Genomic DNA, 22,217 nt, shown 5'->3' on the forward strand with positions numbered 1-22,217 from the left:
ACATTACATACAAAGTTTACCATTAAATACAACTCACTTACATACTATGACTTCAAAAGGTATGCAAAACATAAAAATGAAAAAGAATTTTATTTGCATAAGATGATATTAAATTCATTCAATATTTTTAATTAACAGTATAAGAAATAGTTTTTATTATAGCATACACTTTATTTTCATCTGTAATTACGGTTACGATTATAATTTTCAGAATTATTGTCGTGCCGTCTGTCATCATGACGACGACTATGTCGATCATCGTGTCTATCATTTTCATAACGACGACTGTGTCTATCGTCGTCTCTGTCGTATCTCGCCGTCTTATTATAATTATCGCGAGAGCCGAAGTCGTCATCACGACGTCTCTTCCGGTTAAAACGTCTATCTCTAAAGGAGCGTTCATAGGGAGCCAATATCGGAGGAATGAGCTCCGGATTGTTAATTACTTTCATAAAATCTTCATCTTTCTCGGTAAACCGATCGCAGAACTGTTCCTCCAATTTTTCCAAGAAGTCTTTCTGCGATTCGTTAAGCTCATCACTGTCATTAAATAAATCGTCCATTTTGAAGAGTTTCGAGTACGACAATGGAAAGATTTGTAATCAACTTTGAATTAAGTCAGGAGATACCATCAACGATTGAACAACTGCAAAAAATAAAAATAAACTATCAACCAGCCGATGAAAGTGAATACAATTCATTGCATAACTGCTGTATCAATGAACTTTGTATTGACAAAATATAATATATATTTACATACGTTTTTCACTCAGTACGTTGTCTACAATGATGGCATAAAAGCCTTTATTGGATGGATTAGCTCTATCAGCTGTTGCTGTAAGCGTAGGTTCAAAGATCCAACCGAGATGAGTTGAGCATTGAGGGCATACGCAAAATTTCCACGCAAATCCGGGATACCAAGAATCAGCAGGAACCCACTGAAAAATATACACCAATTTATATCATTTAATTACTTCATACTTCTGAAAAAGTAAAAACAAAGGAAATAGTTTACATCACCGACTCCCGAGCACAGAGCTTTAGGAGTATTGACTATTTTAAATTGAATACCAATAGGATTGATCAACACTTGGAGGTCGACACCTCTTTTCCCAAACAATGTTATGTTAGAATAGATTGTTGCACTAGGACTTTTATGGGTTTCAATGTAGTAAGAATCTGCTATATCAGTTCCACACTGACGGCAAATAATAAATTCTGGAATGATAGAATTCAAAAATGCTATAAAACATCCATACTCGTTATTTGACAAAGAAATAATGATGAGAGTAATGTTGTCATATTAGTTGAATAATCTTATCCCTACACCATTGAATGATCAGTGCTACTTTAGTATGCGGTCTACCTTCACATATCTACTTTAGTATGCAAACTACCTTCACGTTTTTACTTTAATATGCGGTCTCACTGTCTCAGTTCTCGCATGTGACACTGAGATTGAATAATACCGACCCTAACAACCTAATCTTAAATTAATAGGGCCAACCTTAACTTAACCTAACCTTTTTTAAGTTTTATTTCGTCAATATTTTTTGTGAAAATATTGACGAAATTTATTTAAGGATCAAGATAGGTTAGGTTAAGTAAAGTTGGCCCTATTCATTTAAGATTTGGTTAAGAGATATGTATCTGCTGACGATATTTTGATAGAAATGCTTCGACAACATTATGGGGCGATAGGAAAAAACAAAAATTGTAATAAATATTTTGTTGCTACGATACAAATAAAAAAAAATAGTCGACTGCAATTCAAAGGTAGATCGCATGATAAGGTAGACCGCATACTAAATTAGCACCGAATGATCTACATGTATTGGATATGTATAAAAGATGAAGGATATGGCTGTCTCAGCGACAATACACATTGTTCCTAATTATCCCACTTTGCTATAAAGTGCGCATGTAACAACATTGTCATCAACACGGGTTGTAGATGAACATTTCCATGACGTTATCTAATGTCATACTCGCTTGGGATATCGATGATTTCAATGAGAGTGGGGTCTTTTATCTCCATATCTCAATCTGCTCGGATGTAATCTACATAGTTTCAACGCAGCTTTAAATGATGAAATCCGGATACAAGTGGATAAAAATAATCCAATGGAAAAAATAAACCTCTGGACCGATGAGTACGAATTAACTTTTTTCTATATAAAAAATATTATACAATGACGACATTTTTTAATAAATTTATGCAAATTTCACTCTCGACTCCCAATGGTAAACTAAATACGAGATTTAAAATAAAATAAGAGAAATATTTTTATACGAATGGGACTTGGCTCTACAGAGTACTTGTTTTCTGATACCGATTCGAGAGTGATTCATCAATATCTAATGTATGCAGATCTGAGACACAGTGGCGGTTAATCATACTTGGGGGCCTAGAAATAGGCCTTTGTTATCAAAATTTACAACTTACAAATTATTATCATTGTCCCACAATACGTTCGCAATCTAATAAATGAAATTAATACCCGTTTTACATAGGATTTAAAAATAGTACCTATTTTATTCCAAAAAATATTAGTGTTTCAAGTACATACAGTAAATAAATAAAAAAAAATAGAGTTTTGTAAACTACTAATGAAAAGTCTTATACTGAAAAGCATGGTTTATGTGAGGGTTTCAAATTTCAAATGCCCCTGAGGGCCCCCCATTTACGTGATCGACCAATGGACCAAAGTCCTTTTGTGTTTTGATTAAATTGAGCGGGCTTATACATGACAAATTGCTATGCCAAATGCGTAAATAAAAAATACAAAATATTGAAAAGTATTATAAATGATTTATATCAGCTCACTGGCGAACGGATTATTGCCCACACAAGCATTGCCTATGGTTTTATGTTTATTTTCTATACATACATACAAATATCCTGTCTGTTTCTATGTAGATATGTATGTAGTGCTAGTGGCCGGTGTGCATATAATTGTGCACTCGGTAAAATATCGTAATTCGGATCAACGGAATTAATAATTAATGTTTTTGAAAAAAAATTCTTTTGTTTTTGTCGGCCGATCGTGTGAATGAAGTGATATGCCGGGTCTCTTTCCACGATATACGATTCCAAGTGAGACGGAACATGGTGAGTACTTTGTGCACACTCATCATGCTCCGTCTCTTTCCGATTCCAAAGGGAGAAAGAGAGACGGAGCATGTTGACTACAATCATGTAGTGACCGTCACCGCACCGAATATTAAAAAATCGAAAATGTTCGTAAAACGGTTAGTATATACATCAGTGGCGTGCGGTAAAACTCCCTCTCCCTCCGTCGTACATCCTCACTTAATTTGCGCGCGCAGGATACAACAGGAAAAGGCTTTTCCTCCCGTATCCGCACATTAAACAAGGCTGTATGACAAAAAGAGAGATAATTTCACTGCATGCCATATATATATTATATCGGTCTCCGTGACGAGCCGGAATGTTAAATTACCGAAAACGCAAATATCGGAAGGCAAAGATCGAAAATCGAAAGATCTTAAGTCGAAAGATCAAAAAAAAAGGGTGCATGGTAAACGGTACATACTCACTTAATTTGCGCGAGCAGGATACAACAGGAACAAGAGGAACAGGCTTTTCCTCCCGTATTAATGTGCACTTGCAGAATACGAGAGGAAAAGCCTGTTCCTCTTTATCCTGTTCGCGCAAATTAAGTGAGTATGTACCCTTTTTTTTTATTTTTCGACTTAAGATCTTTCGATTTTTGATCTTTGCCTTCCGATATTTGCGTTTTCGGTAATTTAACATTCCGGCTCGTCACGTAGACCAATATTATATATACATAGTACCGTTTACCATGCACCCTGTTTTTTTTATCTTTCATTCTTTTGAATTTCGGTGCCTTGAGGTAGACCCCATCCATAGGCGCCGTCCACACACACGATATCTACTACCGATATTTCCATATCCAGTTCCTAAATAGCATCCCATGGATCACTAGGATCCCATGCACGGAAAACTGATCGTATATAATAATCGCATATTGCGTGCGTGTCCAGTGTGTATGGCGCCCCCCACACACACGATATCTACCACTGATATTTCCATATCCAGTTCCCATATTACAGCCTGTGGTTGCTATTTAGGAACTGGATATGGAAATATCGGTAGTATATATATATTGTGTGTTGACGGCGCAATACACACTGGACACGCACGCAATAGATGATTATTATTAAATATAAAATACTTAGGTGTATACATAGATTCAGGACTAAATTTTAAAATGCACGCTGACTATATAATAAAAAAAATGGCTAGAAAAGTTGGTGTATTATGTAGATTAAGAAATATTTTAAGTAAAAAAAAGTAAAATTTTAGTGTTTAATTCAATTGTATTGCCACATGTGGTTTATTGTGCCACTGTGCTTAATTTGTTTAGTGGCCAAGATTTAGAAAAAATGCGAAAAATACAGAATAAAGCTATGAGAGCTATTTTGAATGTGAGTAGATTTAAGAGTATTGGAAGTATGTTAGATGAATTAGGATGGATGAGTATTAGAATTAGTCTAAATATTAGTACATTGTATTTTGTTTATAAGTTAGATCATAAGTTATTACCTAAGTATTTTGATGATTATATAATAAGGAATAGAGATAAACATAGTTTTTATACTAGAAATAAGGACAAACTAGTTGTAAGTAGAGTAAGAAAGAATAAGACGGCTGGGGGTGTTTTTCACAGGGGTGTGTTCATGTATAATGCCCTCCCTGAGTACGTCAGGTCTGCTAAAAACATGGATGCATTCCTGCGAGGTGCGAAGAGACACCTCTGTGAGGGACAGTACATATAAGTTAATTATAAATTTTAGAGTTAAGTATAATAATTAAGATGTATTTTTAAATTAGCTTGATAGCTAAAATATATATAAATAAATAAATTATATACGATCGGTTTTCCGTGCATGGGATCCTAGTATGAGCAATACTTGTGTAGGCAATCCTCGGTGCATCTTACGTCAAATACACACACCCGGGATTGGACCTTTGCCCAACTCTCTGGTGGAGGATAATCATAGGACCCAGCTCACTATATGTATATAGTGAGTACTAGTACCTTGCATTAGTACACAAAATGTATTAAAAAGTTAGCACAATGGAATGAAATGAAATTTGACATTTTTAAAATTGGAGCCGGAGTAGCGGTTTGACAGTACACTGTACATATGTAGGCGTACCATCAAGCCAGCCGCAAAAGTGAGGTTAGATAAAAAGTAGGGGTAGTTGTAAATATGACAACGTCATAAACGTGTGCGAAAGGCTGCCAGGGTTGAGATGAGTTGGAAATGATTGGCATTGGCATTGGCATTGGCCTTACCCTGTAGCGCAGCTTCCGAAGAGTCTGCTTCTGAAAGCACGGGCCGAAAGAGCGAGGAGACGGAGAGGGTCGCCAAGAGCAAGGCTACGGCCACGGGAACGGAAGTGGTTGTAGTTGTAATTGCGAACGCAGACTTTGACGCTACCCCATACATTACGAGCCGCGAGACGCCGCTGCACGAGTCGCCTGTTCGCCACGTGTCACACTCCTACAATACTCGGCAACACGACGAATGAAAATGACGCACGTCTTATCTTTTTAATGCTTACCACCTCTATCGACGCCGCTTCATTCGCTCCGCTAATCACTTTTTAACTTTTCGCGTTTGTGAGCACTCGCGTTGGATGCACTTGAGGGGTTCGGCGATCTCGGACACGTCACTAAAATATCAATCACGGAACCTATGTGGCACCCGTAAATTCCATTAAATAATCATACTGTGGGAATGGTTCGGTGATTAATGGTCACAAAGCGATCGCCCAAAAGTCACTAAAATCTCTGTAGGCGGGGGTGGGTAGTGTTGACCGTATAAATAAATAATAATAAAAAATAAAAATAATTAATTTTTGGGTATACAAGTGTATAAATATGTTGTTGGAGCGGGTATGTTCTGGAAGTTCTCTAAGCGGCTGGATTCGGCTGAGTTCTGGAGCGGTTCTTCCATGTTGGTTGTTGCAGGTTGAGTGAGTCTGGCTCTGTTGCTGGTCGGCTGCTTCTAGCTGACTGGTTGTTGGTGTAGCATGGTCTTATGGGGGATGAACGAATGAGAGGACTGGCATGTTAATGCACGTGTTTATTATATGACAGCTAAAGGCAGAGTGAGTAGCGGCTCTCCGAACCCAGCCGAGTTGGTCCCCACTCGCAGGAAGGCAACGAAACTCGACCATGTCGTATAAGCGAGCCGCCACATCACTCCCCTCCCAGCATCAGCGATACAAATTTTACAAAAGAAAAAAATTATTGTTACACAAAGAGAAAAAAATTATTGAGTGGGGAGAAAAAAAAATTGTTGTCGTGGGTCATCCGCTGTGTAGGTGTACCGCCCTGAATGGTCGGTAGATTCGAGGGCGGTGACGTCGCGAGCAGGACGGTGGCTGGTCCGATGGTCGCGCCGATGCGATGCTGCGCCGGCGCCGCTCTTCCGAGGCTGATGTCGGTTGGTGGGGCGGCGGGGGCGGCAGGGGCATCGATGTGGTTGATGATACTCCGAGCTGGACCGTGAGTCGTTGTGGCTCGTGGAGGTGTTGTAGCGCTACCGCCTGTCTCGGCGTGACGACGCTCGTGGGGACGGACGGGGCCTTGATGATGATGATGGTGCTGAGGTGGTGTGTGATGAATCTTGTGGTGCTGGATGACCGTTCTATGTGTACTGGATCGCACATGACTCCACATCCAGCTGTCAAGATCGTCGTCTCATTCGCTCCCCCATTTTTTTAAGCACCTGTCATCGACGTTGTGGCTGGACTCCAGTCGGTAGGTAGGTAGGTAGGTAGGTAGGTAGCCGTGTCTGCTCGTTTATTGTCACCCGCGGGCCGCGGCGTGCTGTGTTGATGGCGATGGGAGCGCGGCGGGTAGCTTTCCCGCCTGGCTCGGCGAGGCAGGGATGAGCGGCATGTTGAAATTGATCGAGGCTGCGTGGCTCGATGTCGGGGGTCACCAGTTATGGGGGATGAACGAATGAGACGACTGGCATGTTAATGCTCGTGTTTATTATATGACAGCTAAAGGCAGAGTGAGTAGCGGCTCTCCGAACCCAGCCGAGTTGGTCCCCACTCGCAGGAAGGCAACCAAACTCGACCATGTCGTATAAGTGAGCCGCCACAGTCTGCTGCTGGTTGTTGACTGATGTTGAGCCCGCTGTGCGGGTTTATATAGTAGTCCGCTGTATGCGGTTCGTGTGCAAGAGATGCGAGGAATGTGGTTCGTTCCGTTTGATTTGTTAGGGTGGAATATTCTCGAATATGTGGCGTCGTTCCACTCGATTTAGTTTTTATCGCCCTTTGTTCCAGTGAGTCTGGATGTTTGTTCAATGGGTTACAATGTAGTTGTTGTTTGTACAGCTGCACTTTAATGAATGCAGGTGTTCTTCGACTTCGCGTCGTTTCGTTTGATTTGTTAGGGTAGAAGTTTCTCGACTCGAGATGACGTCAATGGTTGAGCGTGAGAAATGTATTCTCCGTCGCAATAGATGTTTCGATTGCGGTGATGAGATTCCTACATCTCTATAATGGAACATCTGGCAGCCGAAAAGTCCATCATACTAACTAGAACTGGAGTGCCCTTTTTCAATCAAAAGAGAGTAGTTTGCATAATGTGGATTCCACACAATCGCATTATACTCAAGCTTATGTAGGAATATAGCACGACTTGTGCTATTACGAATCAAAACCAGTGATCTCATGATCGATCCTGTACAAACATGCATAGCTCAAAGGCAACGTCCCCTTCGACCATTCCAGAAGAAAGAGTTCATCGCTAGATCGTAAAACGAACGAAACCCAACAGTGATGTCATCAAAAAACTAACACGTGTCCTAATAAGTCATTTACGCGTGGCAAACGATCCCATTCTCAAACGAACGACGTCCTGGCGCTGACCCCACAGCTATAAAGCACGCGCCTCGAAAATAGGTCAACACGTGTCCCCAACACACGTGTCCTGGAAACGAAGACAAAGCATCTGCACACGGTACGATTCAAGCCAGAATGTATATAAAACGACGCACCAGCTCCCAACACCAGAGTGAACCTCTAGAGTTCAACCAGATCACTTCTCCGAAGCTCAACTTCTTCGTACATACAATAATCACTGTAAAAATTGAACAAAAATAAACGAACCTCTTACAAACTACACAACATGTGTTTCGTTAGGCCGGGATACGGTCAACATACCTTCTCTGCCTTAAACTTACTTCTAACAAGTGAGTTGATAAGCAAGTGTTCAGACTATGTCTGATGATCGGCTTTCGTGGCTTTACGACCCACGATTTGGCCGATATATTTTTGTGCTGGCCACCCTGAGACAGCGGTTGGCACACAAACTGACAGTTGTCAATAGCGTTTTGGCGCGTAAACACCCCGTTTTTACGGGGCCCACCTCGCCACCGAAATCACCAGCTAGAGGCTGGTGAGGGTTGTGACGATACTTGGAGACCAGCTCCAGTATCCGTCCGGTGTGCACCAGAGGAAGCCTGGTCTTTCTTCGTCGAAGTCAGATCACGTAGTCACGTGAGGAGTGAGGTTATCATAACCTCTCGAACACGTGCGCGCTAATTTCACGACGGACTCCCCCCCCCCTGCTTATTCTCTGTATTTATACATATATAAAATACAGTCACCATACAAACAGAATTACAACCTGTTATCATTATTATATAATTTCCCGCCTTTGTCCTGTATCACACTCCCTTACGCACACTGTACGAGAGAGAGAGAGAGATAGACATCAGCAGAGACCAGACCACCGACGACGAAGGAAGGCACCGTGAGGAAACCAGTCCCGCCCAAGCTTACCACTAGCTATCTCAAGAAACCGACTTCCGGGGTGCTCTCGAGTTGAACATCCCTGGAGTCTGTACATTTTGGTCCTTCGATTCCGTATGTCTTCAGAGCTGGTCTTCCAACGTCGTCGAATCCAGGTTGGTCGTAATTAGCATTTTTCTGTTGTTGTTGCTATTTTTTTGGTCGTCAACGTCCATTTTGTTTTTTCCCGCGTCCATTTTTTCCTTTGTTTGATTTCGTCGCATTTCAATAATGGCGTCTTTGAGTACGCTTAAAAATACGCGGAAAAGAATTCGCGCTCGGTTAACGAGAAACGCGAATCAATTGGGGGACGATCTGAGCATCTTCGAGCTCAGAATCAGGCTCGAAACAATCAGACCATTACTGTCTGAATTCGAAGCGATCCAAGCTCAGATAAACGAGCTGGACCAAGAAGAGGCGCAGGCCTCCGAATCCGTCGTGGACCTATTTGATAGGGAGCATATGGCCGCCTTCGTGCGATGCACCGAAGCAATCAATTTGCGTGAGCCGCAATTGAGCGCTTCACCGTTAGACGGCGCTAACCTCACAATGTCACCTGTACCGCAATCAAATTCGGCAATAAAATTGCCCCGTTTGGAGTTGCCCACCTTCGAAGGCAACGTCCAAAATTGGCCGCTTTTTTCACAACGCTTCTTGGCCGCTATGGCCGGCGAGAGTTCGCAAATCGCCCGGTTCCAATACTTACTAGGAAGCCTAAAAGGAGAGCCCCAACGTTTAGTTGACGGCTTGGAATTAGCTTCAAATTCATTTACGAGCGCGTGGTCCATTTTGGATCAACGCTATAACAACAAAAAAATTGTTGTTCAGTATCACCTTTAGGCATTGCTTGAAGCCGAGCCAGTCGTGAGCAACAATCACGTCAGTCTGCGTCGTCTCATAGATGATGCCAACATGCATGTACGTGCGCTCGTTAACTTGGGCGTCCGGGTCGAGACCTGGAACGAGATTCTGGTGATGTTTATCACCAGAAAACTCGACCGGAGTACACTTCAGCAATGGGAGCTTCAGACTCCCAAGTATGAAGACTGCACGTTTAGCAAAATAATGCATTTTCTAACGTGCCAGTGCCAATCGATGGAAAATGCCGACTTCGTCTTAAAAGGCGAGTCGAATCCTCGACCAAGAACCATTACGAATCCGAAGGCAGCAGTTCTGCATGTGAGGAGGGAACGCCCCTCCTGCATCAGTTGCAGCGGAAGTCATTCTCTGCTAGCCTGTCCATCATTCCGCCAAATGAGCGGTGATGAGCGTAGGTCGAACGCCATAAAACGTCGACTATGTCTCAACTGCTTGAGGCCAGGGCACATAGTTCACGCGTGCCAAACAAAGCAGAGATGCTTCAAATGCGGTCATGCCCATCACACCATGTTACATGACTCAACTCCATACCAAACTTCGCCTTCAAATAAGGCCAAACATTATCGGAGCCCCAAGAAATCAGAGAACGCCAAACCCGTAAAATCATCGTTGGTTTTACACTCGGTGAGACGCGTATCGCCTTCTCACGCCCGAACTGTCCTGTTATCCACCGTGGAAGTACAAGTTCGCGGCGGAGATGGGCGTTCGCACAAGGTTCGAGCATTGTTAGATAACGGCTCCGAACTCAACCTCATCTCTGAAGACTTAAGAAGGCGACTCGCCTTAAAGTCGAAAAGGATGGAGGTCAACCTGGTAGGAATAGGTTCAAATAGGACGTCCATTACTAGTGGCGCGGTAATTCGAATTCTACCGCGCATCCCCAATCAGGGCTCCAGTGTTGATCTCGATTGCGCAATCATGCCCGAGATCGCGAATCAACTTCCATCGCGCAACGTGTCCGAGATTCGGAGCCATTTGCCGCTTCATCTCCCCCTTGCCGATCCGTCATTCGATATTCCCGGTACAGTGGATATTGTGATAGGCAACGACGCCTATCATGCGATGTTACGCAATGGCAAACGTACCATTTTAGTTCCCTCCAAGTCACGCGGTGACAGAGGAGGACGCATCGCGATGATGAATACAGCTTTCGGCTGGATATTGGGCGGCTCTCTAGAAGCGCCCACAGTTTCAAGCGATTCTCGGAATTGCCATCACACAACGGGTCGTGATCCGTTATCTTGTTTTGGCGCGAGACGTCCAGTCAAGACAGTTACGCGTCCCCTGGACGAATCGCGTATTTCCGCGGTACGAAGATTCCGCTTGCCGAAGCGCAATGTACCCGCGCCCTTTAGCCCTCACATCTTTCGACCTTCCCAACCCAGCTCCCATAACTCCTGGCCAGTTCCTAGTTGGCGCACCACTAGTTGCGCAACAGCAGGAGGATCTGGTCGATCAACCCGGAGCGAGGGTGCTACCGCACCAGCACATGCAGCAGCGGCCCCTGGCAGACAGGGGCACAGGAGTAGGTCCTACTACTCCTCCATCAACAACACCAAGCGAGCAGTCCGGCGAGTAGCTCGACTGCCAGTCGAGCAGCACTCAGTGAATTTGTGCAACGGTGTGGCGAACGTTCAAAACGTCCCACATTAAAGTTGGCGTCTTTAATTTGTGTTGTGATTTAGTTAAATGTGTTTCCAGTTAGTTTTTTTTTGTCTCTTGTTTGTTGATTGGTGTTGGTAATGGAGCTATCAATGCATATGGGACATGTAACGGCTTAACAATATTGTTACCTAGCACTGGTGTTGGTTTTTTGTTGTTTTTTGTTTGTTTGTTTGTTTACCTTGTTGGTTGTTTCTTGCGGGCTTAGTCAGCTGTTAATGTACAGCGGGACGATTGACGGTGGACGAACCTTTGTTTTGATTACTAATTGTGTATTGTTTGTCTTGTTTGTTGTGTTCTTTTGTTATCTCATTTGTCATGCTTCATTAGTCTCTTGATTAATTCATTTGTTTTGGAATCCGATCCTCTGGATTCCAACGGGGGGAGTATGTTCAGACTATGTCTGATGATCGGCTTTCGTGGCTTTACGACCCACGATTTGGCCGATATATTTTTGTGCTGGCCACCCTGAGACAGCGGTTGGCACACAAACTGACAGTTGTCAATAGCGTTTTGGCGCGTAAACACCCCGTTTTTACGGGGCCCACCTCGCCACCGAAATCACCAGCTAGAGGCTGGTGAGGGTTGTGACGATACTTGGAGACCAGCTCCAGTATCCGTCCGGTGTGCACCAGAGGAAGCCTGGTCTTTCTTCGTCGAAGTCAGATCACGTAGTCACGTGAGGAGTGAGGTTATCATAACCTCTCGAACACGTGCGCGCTAATTTCACGACGGACTCCCCCCCCCCCCCCTGCTTATTCTCTGTATTTATACATATATAAAATACAGTCACCATACAAACAGAATTACAACCTGTTATCATTATTATATAATTTCCCGCCTTTGTCCTGTATCACACTCCCTTACGCACACTGTACGAGAGAGAGAGAGAGAGATAGACATCAGCAGAGACCAGACCACCGACGACGAAGGAAGGCACCGTGAGGAAACCAGTCCCGCCCAAGCTTACCACTAGCTATCTCAAGAAACCGACTTCCGGGGTGCTCTCGAGTTGAACATCCCTGGAGTCTGTACAGCAAGCGAGAAGACGAGGGGTTGGAGAATAACCGAGCATATCTCAAAACAAATGATGCTAGCGTCTATCTGTTACAGCGTGTATATGCGTACAATAACAAAGGCTTTACGTCTGTTTATGATCATATTTACGTCGGTTTATACAGAGCAAATAAAAGGGGACGTGATGGGGAGAAAAATGCGCTATGCCCTATGGTTGGGGTTAGGATAGGGAGACCATCGCGCGCGATTCACATTTGGGACGTAACCCGTTTACCGAAAAATCGAGTGCGAGATATTCTATATTCACGATTTTCGTGGCAACGATAGTCGGGTGCGCGATCTTAATGTGCGAAATAATCCATTTGTCCAGGGCCGCGCCTACCATATGTACAAATGTGTGGAACGTACACAGTTTTACTATTGTAGGCGGGGTACATGTGTGTTGACCGTATCCCGGCCTAACGAAACACTGTTGTGCTAGTTTTATAAAGTTTTATTGTTTGCCTATGGTTGTACAAAGGTATGGTATTTGTGGGCAAAAGTATGTCGTTCAGCGGTCTCTGGATATGGTAGAGTGTCGCTGGCTCGGCATTCAGCTATGTTCAGAAGGTCTCTGGATGCGGCAGTGTGTTGCTGGCTCGTTGTTCGGCTATGTTCGGAAGGTCTCTGGATACGGCAGTGTGTTGCTGGCTCGTCTGGCTGGTTGATCTTCCAAGTCCGCGTAGTGTAGTGGTGGCTGGTCAGGAGCTGTATGTTGACTGGTCTGCTGCTGTGTGTCGACGCTTGCTGCTGTGGGTCGACTGGCGTTGTTTGGGTTGTACCTCCTTTTATAGTGTTTCTGGAATCGCCTGACCGATGGTGGTGGTTTGTTGATGCGTAAGAAAGGAATGCACTTTTGTCGAGGCGTAGAATTTTCTGGAATGATTGGCGCCGTTCCGCTCGATGTGGTTTAATGGTGGCGGCGTGTTTCGACCGTTTTGGTTCCACTCGACTGGTAGGGGCGTTCCGCTTGAGTTTAATATAATGACTGCAGGTGTACGACGTCTGGTTTTCGGGAATGTAGTTTGTTGTTGTGGAATATTCTCGAATGTTTCGATGACGATGACGACGACGAGATTCCTACACTATATTGCTATATTATATATTGGAACGAACGGATTTACGCGCGCTTATCTGATCTCGCGGTGGAAGATCTAGAGGGCGTTTACGTCGTTCTTCCAAGAGTCGGGTTATGTAGAAACGTGGACTAACCTTGGGATAGTGATATATATGTATATAGTCGGGGAGGTTCCTGACTGCAAGTCGTCTTTGTTGATGACAGCTTCCTCGTGGTCTCACGGCTGAGGTTTCTCCGGAAACAGCGTGAGGAATGCAGGGGAAGTTGTGCTGGAACTCAGGGGAGGGAGTGATGCTACACTCGACCTCGCAGCGGTTCTTCAGCACTGATGGTGGATCTCTGGGCCCCGTCTCCCCCTGGAGACGTGCACAGGAGAGATCTTTCTTCGACGGGCGATCGCGGGTGAGAGAGTCGCTCTCGATACTTCTCGAGAGAGGTATGGTGTTATCGCGGTAAAGTCACTGGTGCCACCCTAAAGATTACTACCGCTACCAACTGAAGGGACACTCGGGAGAACGTCGCGTTACAATATTAAATTATAATGCTTAAAAAATACAAAACAAGACATCCTACTTTTTAAAATGCATTTAAGTTGTCTTGTTGTATATTTGTGGATTGCTGTTGCAAGTTACAACTTGTAACACTCCCGAACTATAATTTGGGGAAATGGCAAGATAGCAGGTATAGAGCTAGGATTTTTATATTCTATTATTATATTTGCGACTGTATTTTTATTTTATATTTTTTCAAGGATATTGAGTATTGATTGATTATCGAAAGAATAATGTCCTAGATTTGGGATTGGGGGTAAAAACAATATATTTTCATGAATGAACTTGAAAATGTTCAGTCTCTCTTGTCGTTTGGTCCTGTTCAAGATGCCACAACACCTCCTTGAGCCACAATGACTCACGGTCCAGCTCGGAGTACCCTCATCAAACATATCGATGGCCCTGCCGCCCCCGCCGCCGCACCAACCGACATCAGGCTCGGACGAGTGGCGCCGGCGCAGCATCACATCGTCACGACCACCGGACGACCCACCGTCCTGCTCGCGACGTCACCGCCCTCGAATGTACCGAACATTCAGGGCGGTACACCAACGCAGCGGACGTTCCACGTCAACAAAATTTTTTCTCTCCCCACTCAATAATTTTTTTTTCTCTTTCCTTGTGTAACAATTTTTTTCTTTTTGTAATTTTTGTATCGCTGATGCTGGGGGGGGGGGGAGTGATGTGGCGGCTCGCTATATGACATGGTCGAGTTCGGTCACCTTCCTGCGAGTTGAACATTATAATCTGGGTAAAATGTAAAATTGTTCGAAGGCTATACACCGAAATCAAATGATATACTACTAGTAAAGCTTGGACCGCACTACACGACCGCGACCTGCCGCGGCGCGACACGACTAGAGATGGGCGTAAATGGGAATTTTGAACGAACCGGAAAAAGCCCGGGAAAAAACCGGAAACATTGGGAAAATTTGAGTTTTTTTTTTACATAAAACTGTATTTTTTTTAATTGAGAATGACCAAAATAATAAAACATATTTTAGTATGTGGCGGCTCGCTATATGACATGGTCGAGTTCGGTCACCTTCCTGCGAGTTGGGACCAAACTCGCCCGTGTTCAGAGTCGCTACCGCACTCCGTCTCTGGCTCTCATAATAAAAGCACGTGCATCAACATGTCAGTCATCCCATTCTTTCATCCCATATAAGACTGTAGTAGCTCGTTAACCAAACCGGTTATCGAATGAAAACAAAAATAGCACGCATATGTACTGTACTGGGAGAACTGCAACCCCTAAACCCACGTGGACGAGCCGTCACTGCGACAGAACCATACAATCACATGATAAAATTAAAAAATTCTCAAACAATTTTTAAAATAAAATTTCCTCTAAAATTGTATCGAAATTCAAATAACAACGAACCATTTCCAGTGTTTACCATTATGGCCATTCTTACAGTTGGTCTCACTACGTGACAAAAAGATTCATGCAGGAGCAATGCATGCTTTTGCGTTGTATGAAACTACACTTTGGTATCGATTACCACGTGTTTGACTTTTTGAGAGGACAAGAAACTTCTAGAAACTTATTTTCCAACCTCAATGAAATTTTTCAGATCTTCATAGTTCCTTCCGGTCGTCAGAAATCGTAATATTGTTGTGAAATCTTTCGTGTGCCGTTATAGATTCTCTCGTGATCGTATCCGGCTTTTTAATGAAAGGTATAACGAGTGGCAAAAGATTCAAATAAGTTTTTTCCTGGGCGGTGAAATCGTTTCAAAATTTACCGACTCCTCCTACTCCTACTCCAACTTGAACGATTTTAGTAAGATTGACTTTTCTTTTCAACGTATAAAATTATTAGTAATAAATGTAATAGCGATTTTCAAAATATAAAAAAACTAGTTGTTTTACCCGGCTTCGCTAAGTATTTGTAATATAAACAACTTAAACAAGGCGAATCTAATAGTAAACATTCATTTGTTTTTTTATTAAATTTATTGAATCGTCGTCATAGAAACTTGAATCGTAGTCATAGAAACTTTGTTTCGTTTTCGAAGATCCTAACCGAAAATACTTATAAACATACAAAGTCTCTTTCGAAATTATATATAAAAAATTAAAGGAATTAAGAAATCACTAAAAATTGATATGCAACCCAATTTATTTAATTATTGATAATGAAATAGGTATAAATAAAAAGTAAGTACATAAATTCATAGTGTATATGAATGAATTTCATTCGCAAACAAATTAACAAAAAAAAAAATGAAAACCGAGATGAATCTTCGGCTCGATGATTATATGCCAAATGATCCCAATTTTCCTGTGTGACAGAAGAACCGCACGCGCGATTTTCGTAGCGGCGGTTATCCTGGTAGCGATTCACATTTGGGATGTAACCCGTTTACCGTTGACCATACCAGTGACCAAATGTAAACAACGATAGCATTAATGTGTACCATACTGGGAGGCTGCAGCCCGAAGCCCATATGGACGAGCCACCACTGGTAAGAAGACATAAAACTATGTACAATTCAACGATTTAATTTATATTATTGTAGGACGAGAGGTTATGTTGTGACCGAAACCCGGCCTACGGAAACTCGTTGTAGTTAACAGAGTATATTTATTTTCTCCAGAATACAATTTATGGTAAGTACAGAAAATTTCACGGGGAAGTGGGCTAGTTGCCTGCTTCAGGGAAAAGTCAGGACTGGACTGCTGCTGCGTCTGCTGTGCGGGTTTATATATGGAAGTTCTAAGCGTGGCGTGTGCAAAAGATCTCTTTGTTCTCCAGGGCACGTGTTCTCAGGACGAGAGTTTTATAGCTTTGGGGTCAAAGCCAGAACGATGTCCGTAAGAGAATGGGGTCATACGCTTTCTTTGTTTCCAAGACACGTGTATACGAACGATGAACTCTTTCTTCTGGAATGGTCGAAGGGGTCATTGCTCTAGAGTTCTGCGTGATTGTACAGGATAAGTGGGATCACTGTTTTTGCTTAGAAATGGCACAAGTTGTGTTATATTCCTACATTGTAATTTAAATTCATGATTTTTATGGTAATTGAATTATTACGCACATTGCAACCGCCCAAAAGACAATTTTTGCCATGAAAATCGCGAATACGGAATATATTTCACTCGAGCTCTCGTTACTGTGATGGACTTCTCGGTTACCAGATGTTCCGTTATAGAGATTTTAGTGACTTTTGGGCGAGCACTTTGTGGGCAATAATCACCGAACCGATTTTTATACAGAAGTTATTAAATTTCAATTGGTTTTAGTGTAATACTTCAAAAATGGCAAAGTTACAAAACGATCGGAAGAATACAGGATATAAAATGCAAAAGTTGTCAAATGAACGAGCGAAGGCAAACATAAAAGAGGCTTGTGATAAAAATGAAGACTAGTTGACGCATACCGTGATACTATGGAGGATGAACGAATGAGACGACTGGCATGTTAATGCACGTGTTTATTATATGACAGCTGAAGACAGAGTGGGTAGCGGCTCTCCGAACCCAGCCGGGTTGGTCCCCACTCGCAGGAAGGCAACCAAACTCGACCATGTCGTATAAGCGAGCCGCCACAATACTATTAATTAAAAAAAATAGTAAAAAGTGGTCGAAGTCGGTTGTTTTTTTACGAATCAGACTCCCCTTGAAATGCTCCGACTCTACGATTTTGACTCTGATTTTCGTTCATTCGGAAATAATTGGTAAAGGTTGTTACGGCCGTTTCCTCATGTTTGCGTTTGTGCCGTTTATCGTCTGACGTTTGGATCTTGGCGACATGGAGTGCAGACTTTGTCTTTGTTCTGCTCCAACCGTCTCCATTCATGACGGCCCTCATCCAGTGGCACAACTCATTTCGGCCTGTTGTCAATTGACGGTCAGTTACAGTTACTTTTAACCTTTTGCCACGTGAATCTATTCTCAATATTACGTTTCGCATTTACAGGTTAAGAAAAACGATATGCTGCCAAATATGATATGTCTTTCATGTGACAATAACCTGAAATTGTTTAGCAGCTTTCGAGACGTTTGTGTGCGAAGTGAAGAAACGTTGAAAACGAGGTTGGATATAAAAACGGAAGAAGTTTTACTGGAAGATTTAGTATGGGAGGATGGGAGCCATAATTCCCTCATTTTCGATGAGAGTGATGAATGGGAATCAAATACTTTAAAACGTAGCGATCATAAGCAAAACACAAATTCAACGGTAAAGTGACTTGATTATATTATAAAAATCATTATACAACTTTAAAATTATATAACGTTTTTTTATTTTACAGAGGCATGGAGGTGAAACTACTTTGTGTGATGACAGAACAGAAATGATCGACGATGTTGAAATTGTTCCAGAAGAATCCGAAGTTTCAGATAAAATATATTCCACACGTTCTAAATCGGAATTAAATACTTTAAAACGTAGCGAACCTAAGCAAAACACAAATTCAACGGTAAAGTGACTTGATTATATTATAAAAAATATTATACAACTTTAATATTAAATAACGTTTTATTTTATTTTACAGAAGCATGGAGGTGAAACTAATTTGTGTGATGACAGAACAGAAATGATCGTCGATGTTGAAATTGTTCCAGAAGAATCCAAAGTTTCAGATAAAATATATTCCACACGTGCTAAATCGGACCATAAAATGAATTCCCAAAATACGTCTAAAAGTGCCTGCAAATTATCCGAGTATGAAATTTGTTTAAAAACATTTCCTACAAAATATTGGGTTTTGAGACATGAAAAATCTCAATATGGGACAGTGCGATCTCAGGCGGCTTGTCTATATTATGGTGACCATATTTTTCAAATTCAAAACCAAAAACAAATTATTTAAAACGAAAATTAAAGAATCATGGATGCACATTTATGAAAAAATTAATTCATTTTCTTGAATGCTCCTATAAAATTTACACAAGCCTGGTTAAAATTGGGTTCTACACAATTGGTTAAAAAGAAAAGTAATTAGAAAAAAATTTAAGGTTTCTATGTACATTCAATTTCGTTTTATCACTGGACTATATATTGTTCATCAAAGTAAGCAACTACATTTAACTAATTTGCCAATATTTTTGTTGGAGACATCATTTTCGCCGAAGAATTTGTATATTTATCCATCTATTAAATAAAAGAGTGTACTGGTTTTATCTCACGACTTACCAGGACAGATACCCAAAAAAACAGTACTGTCCTGGTAAAATCAGTACGAATGGTCACCTTAGTCTATATGGGCTCCTAGTTTTGTTTGCATTCGGTCACTGGTATGGACAAAAAGCTACTACAGCCCGATGAATCATCTTTGCAGCTCCGCCATTGTGAATTAATGCGAGTCGCCACTGCTCTGGGATAAAACCACACAAATGTGATATTTGCTTAAAATCATTTATTAACTAAATTCCTTTTTCACAGATACAAAATGCAAAATATACATTTTGAAAAAAATCAAAAAAATGGCGTTCTTTTGATAGATGGTGGCGGTTTTTGTTATTTACGACATTCATCTTCTAAAAACAAGGAAATTGAATATTGGAAATGTGATCGGAAAGGAAAATGTTATGGACGCGGAACCACTAAAAATAACAGACAAGAATTTCAGCCAACACGGGAGCACAACCATTTTCCAGATAAATTAAAACTTGAGATGCGCCGAATCCGGAATAACATGAAACAAATGGCCTCGAATTCAAACTATGTCAATACCACCAACGACATCCTGCAAGCAGCTTTACTACAATCATCCGAAGTGGCGAAGGCAAGGTTGCCCACATCGGACCATTTGAAACGATATATTCAAAGATCGCGAAATAATTCACAAGTGCTTCGAACGAACAATGAAATCCACACTCCTTTGGAATTTCAAAGTACTGGTGACACCAATCAAATTTAAAAAAAATTGTTATGGGATTCTGGTTCAGCGACTATTGGCAATGAGAGAATTTTAATTTTTGGGAACCAATTCAGAGAAATTTACATTTTCTTCGTAAAGGAATTATTATGGACGGTACATTTATAACAACTCTGCCATTCTTTGCGCATTTTTATACAATTCATGGAACTAGACTAGAATGCCCTGATCGGGAATCAGGAAGAGCAGTTCTGTTGCTATTTATGCCAGCTCCAGGATCTGGAAGGAAGCCAAAATTGACTGATCGTGAAATCGTGTTATAAAACGTGCTGTTCTTCAAGATCGATTCATTACTGCTTCCAAAATCAGGGACGAGGTCCAAAGGACGCTGAATAAAATAAGAATATCGAAAAAAATATAGGATATATTTATAATTCGGTGGAAAGGTAATTAAATTGCAATAATTTCATCAGATCGACTGAAAGAGAAGAAACGCTCAGATGATTAAAAGAAGATCTGAATATTCGGTGAATATCTATTTATGAATTAATTTTATGGACAACTATTGCCAATAATACAAAACTCTCCAAAATAAAATTAACTTAATTTTGTTTTCACCATTTTTAGAACGTCGCATTCAAAGGGATACTTTTCATCGCTGGTGGCATTAACCTGCAGACTCATACTTATTTCGACAATGTCGAGCATTATGATCCAATTGCAAATCTATGGACAGTGTTCACCAAACTACCGAAACCTGCACTTGGAATCAGTCTGCTGTTTGCAAAATAAACTATTTAGCATGGGTGAGTTTTTTATATAACTAAATTTGAATTTATATGCCTTAAATGTAGAATTAACTTATTGTTTTAATTTTTAGGTGGACATGACGAAAAGAATTACATCACTGATGTTTGGCAATACGACAAGACAAGTAAATCTTGGAAAGCTTCAAAAAGTCTTAGCAAAGAGAGATGTGATGCAGTTGCACATGTCATTCCATATGATTCGATTATTTGATCGACTGCAGCTGATGCAGCTGCAGATGATGCACTAATTTTGCTTAGTGTTCTAGCCTGACAAACGTTCAACGAGCGAGCAGCCGCCAGCCCGCACTAAAATATCAACGAGAGATCGATCTGATATAACACGATAGATAGATAGGTCAAGGGAGTGTCACTACCCGAGAAAACTATCGATAAAACGCAGTCACAACCACCACCAACACAAGAGAGTGAATTACTGGAGATCGATCAGATCACATCTCCAGAGAGTGAACCTCTGGAGTTCAACCAGATCACATCTCCGAAGAAACTTTTTCGTATATACAATAACCATTGTGCCAATTGAACGAAAATAAACGATCCTCTTTCAAACTCAACTGAATTTCCATAGGCCGGGAAACGGTCGAAACCTTTCACTCGTCCTATAGCTGGTGACCACCGACCACCTGTCCTATAGAAAATTCGAAGATATTGGTAGTGTGGACGTAGCCAATGCATAGTACATATGTACGTGTTTATCATGTATTTCTTAATATTCCGTTTGGTACAGACATTACTAACAAACTAATCAGTAGATTCTATGACAGAATCACTAATAACCATACTAACACACTTGTGAAGAGTCTCGGTGATTACAACAAAATGTCTATACCCTTTAGGTATAAACACATTACCTAAACACAATTTGCTTGAGGTCATTAATTAATATTATGTATTAGATGTATTATGAACATTTATAAGGATTGTAAATAGGTTTTTGAGCTCTTTTTCCTATTATGCTGTAGATAAACATTAGAATAATATAATACTATGATTACTAACCAAATTAAATAAAACTGTAAAATAGAAAATGATTAGTATATCAGTATGTAGAGATATAGCACGACTTGTGATATCACCTATTTCCCTCATCGAACTTAATCTGTACAAATTACATCATCGTGTCCTCTTCTCGTACACGAAAGTTAGCCGTGGCCGAAATACTTCGTCCAGCTTACTCATAAAGGCGATTCGACTCGCTCCAGATACGCAATCACGAGTACACGGGAAATTCCAAGGAGCTACGCAACTACGCATCAAACATCGAACACAAAGGAACACCTCGACCCCGTTGGAATCTTCCAGAACGTGATCTCACCAGCCCAGCTACGCGTTGCTCAAGCAACACCTTTATAAACCAGTGCATCGTCCCCAGATGCCAGTGAGCTTCAGGAACTCGACCTAGCTCGTTCCAGTGAATCCTTTACCTACTTCACTGTACATACAAATACACCTGTATTAATCGAGTAA

The 22,217-nt window shown here is 41.5% G+C and overlaps 2 protein-coding genes across 2 annotated transcripts; one reads left to right on the forward strand and one right to left on the reverse strand.

Annotated features, from left to right (window-relative positions):
• Window positions 1-5,848, reverse strand: LOC143916726 (protein cereblon-like). Its single transcript, XM_077437951.1, has 4 exons — window positions 5,349-5,848; window positions 1,016-1,218; window positions 761-938; window positions 1-646 (listed from the first exon to the last, which is right to left on the reverse strand). The coding sequence occupies exons 1-4, from the start codon at window positions 5,500-5,502 to the stop codon at window positions 603-605; spliced, it is 579 nt and encodes a 192-aa protein (XP_077294077.1). The 5' UTR covers window positions 5,503-5,848; the 3' UTR covers window positions 1-602.
• Window positions 5,849-17,599: 11,751 nt separating this feature from the next.
• Window positions 17,600-21,767, forward strand: LOC143916496 (uncharacterized). Its single transcript, XM_077437630.1, has 7 exons — window positions 17,600-17,951; window positions 18,021-18,281; window positions 18,355-18,522; window positions 18,598-18,767; window positions 19,488-20,450; window positions 20,551-20,729; window positions 20,804-21,767. The coding sequence occupies exons 1-5, from the start codon at window positions 17,853-17,855 to the stop codon at window positions 19,963-19,965; spliced, it is 1,176 nt and encodes a 391-aa protein (XP_077293756.1). The 5' UTR covers window positions 17,600-17,852; the 3' UTR covers window positions 19,966-20,450; window positions 20,551-20,729; window positions 20,804-21,767.
• Window positions 21,768-22,217: the final 450 nt, after the last annotated feature.

The sequence above is a fragment of the Arctopsyche grandis genome, chromosome 9 (assembly GCF_051622035.1).
Source record: "Arctopsyche grandis isolate Sample6627 chromosome 9, ASM5162203v2, whole genome shotgun sequence".
Classification (NCBI taxonomy): domain Eukaryota; kingdom Metazoa; phylum Arthropoda; class Insecta; order Trichoptera; family Hydropsychidae; genus Arctopsyche; species Arctopsyche grandis.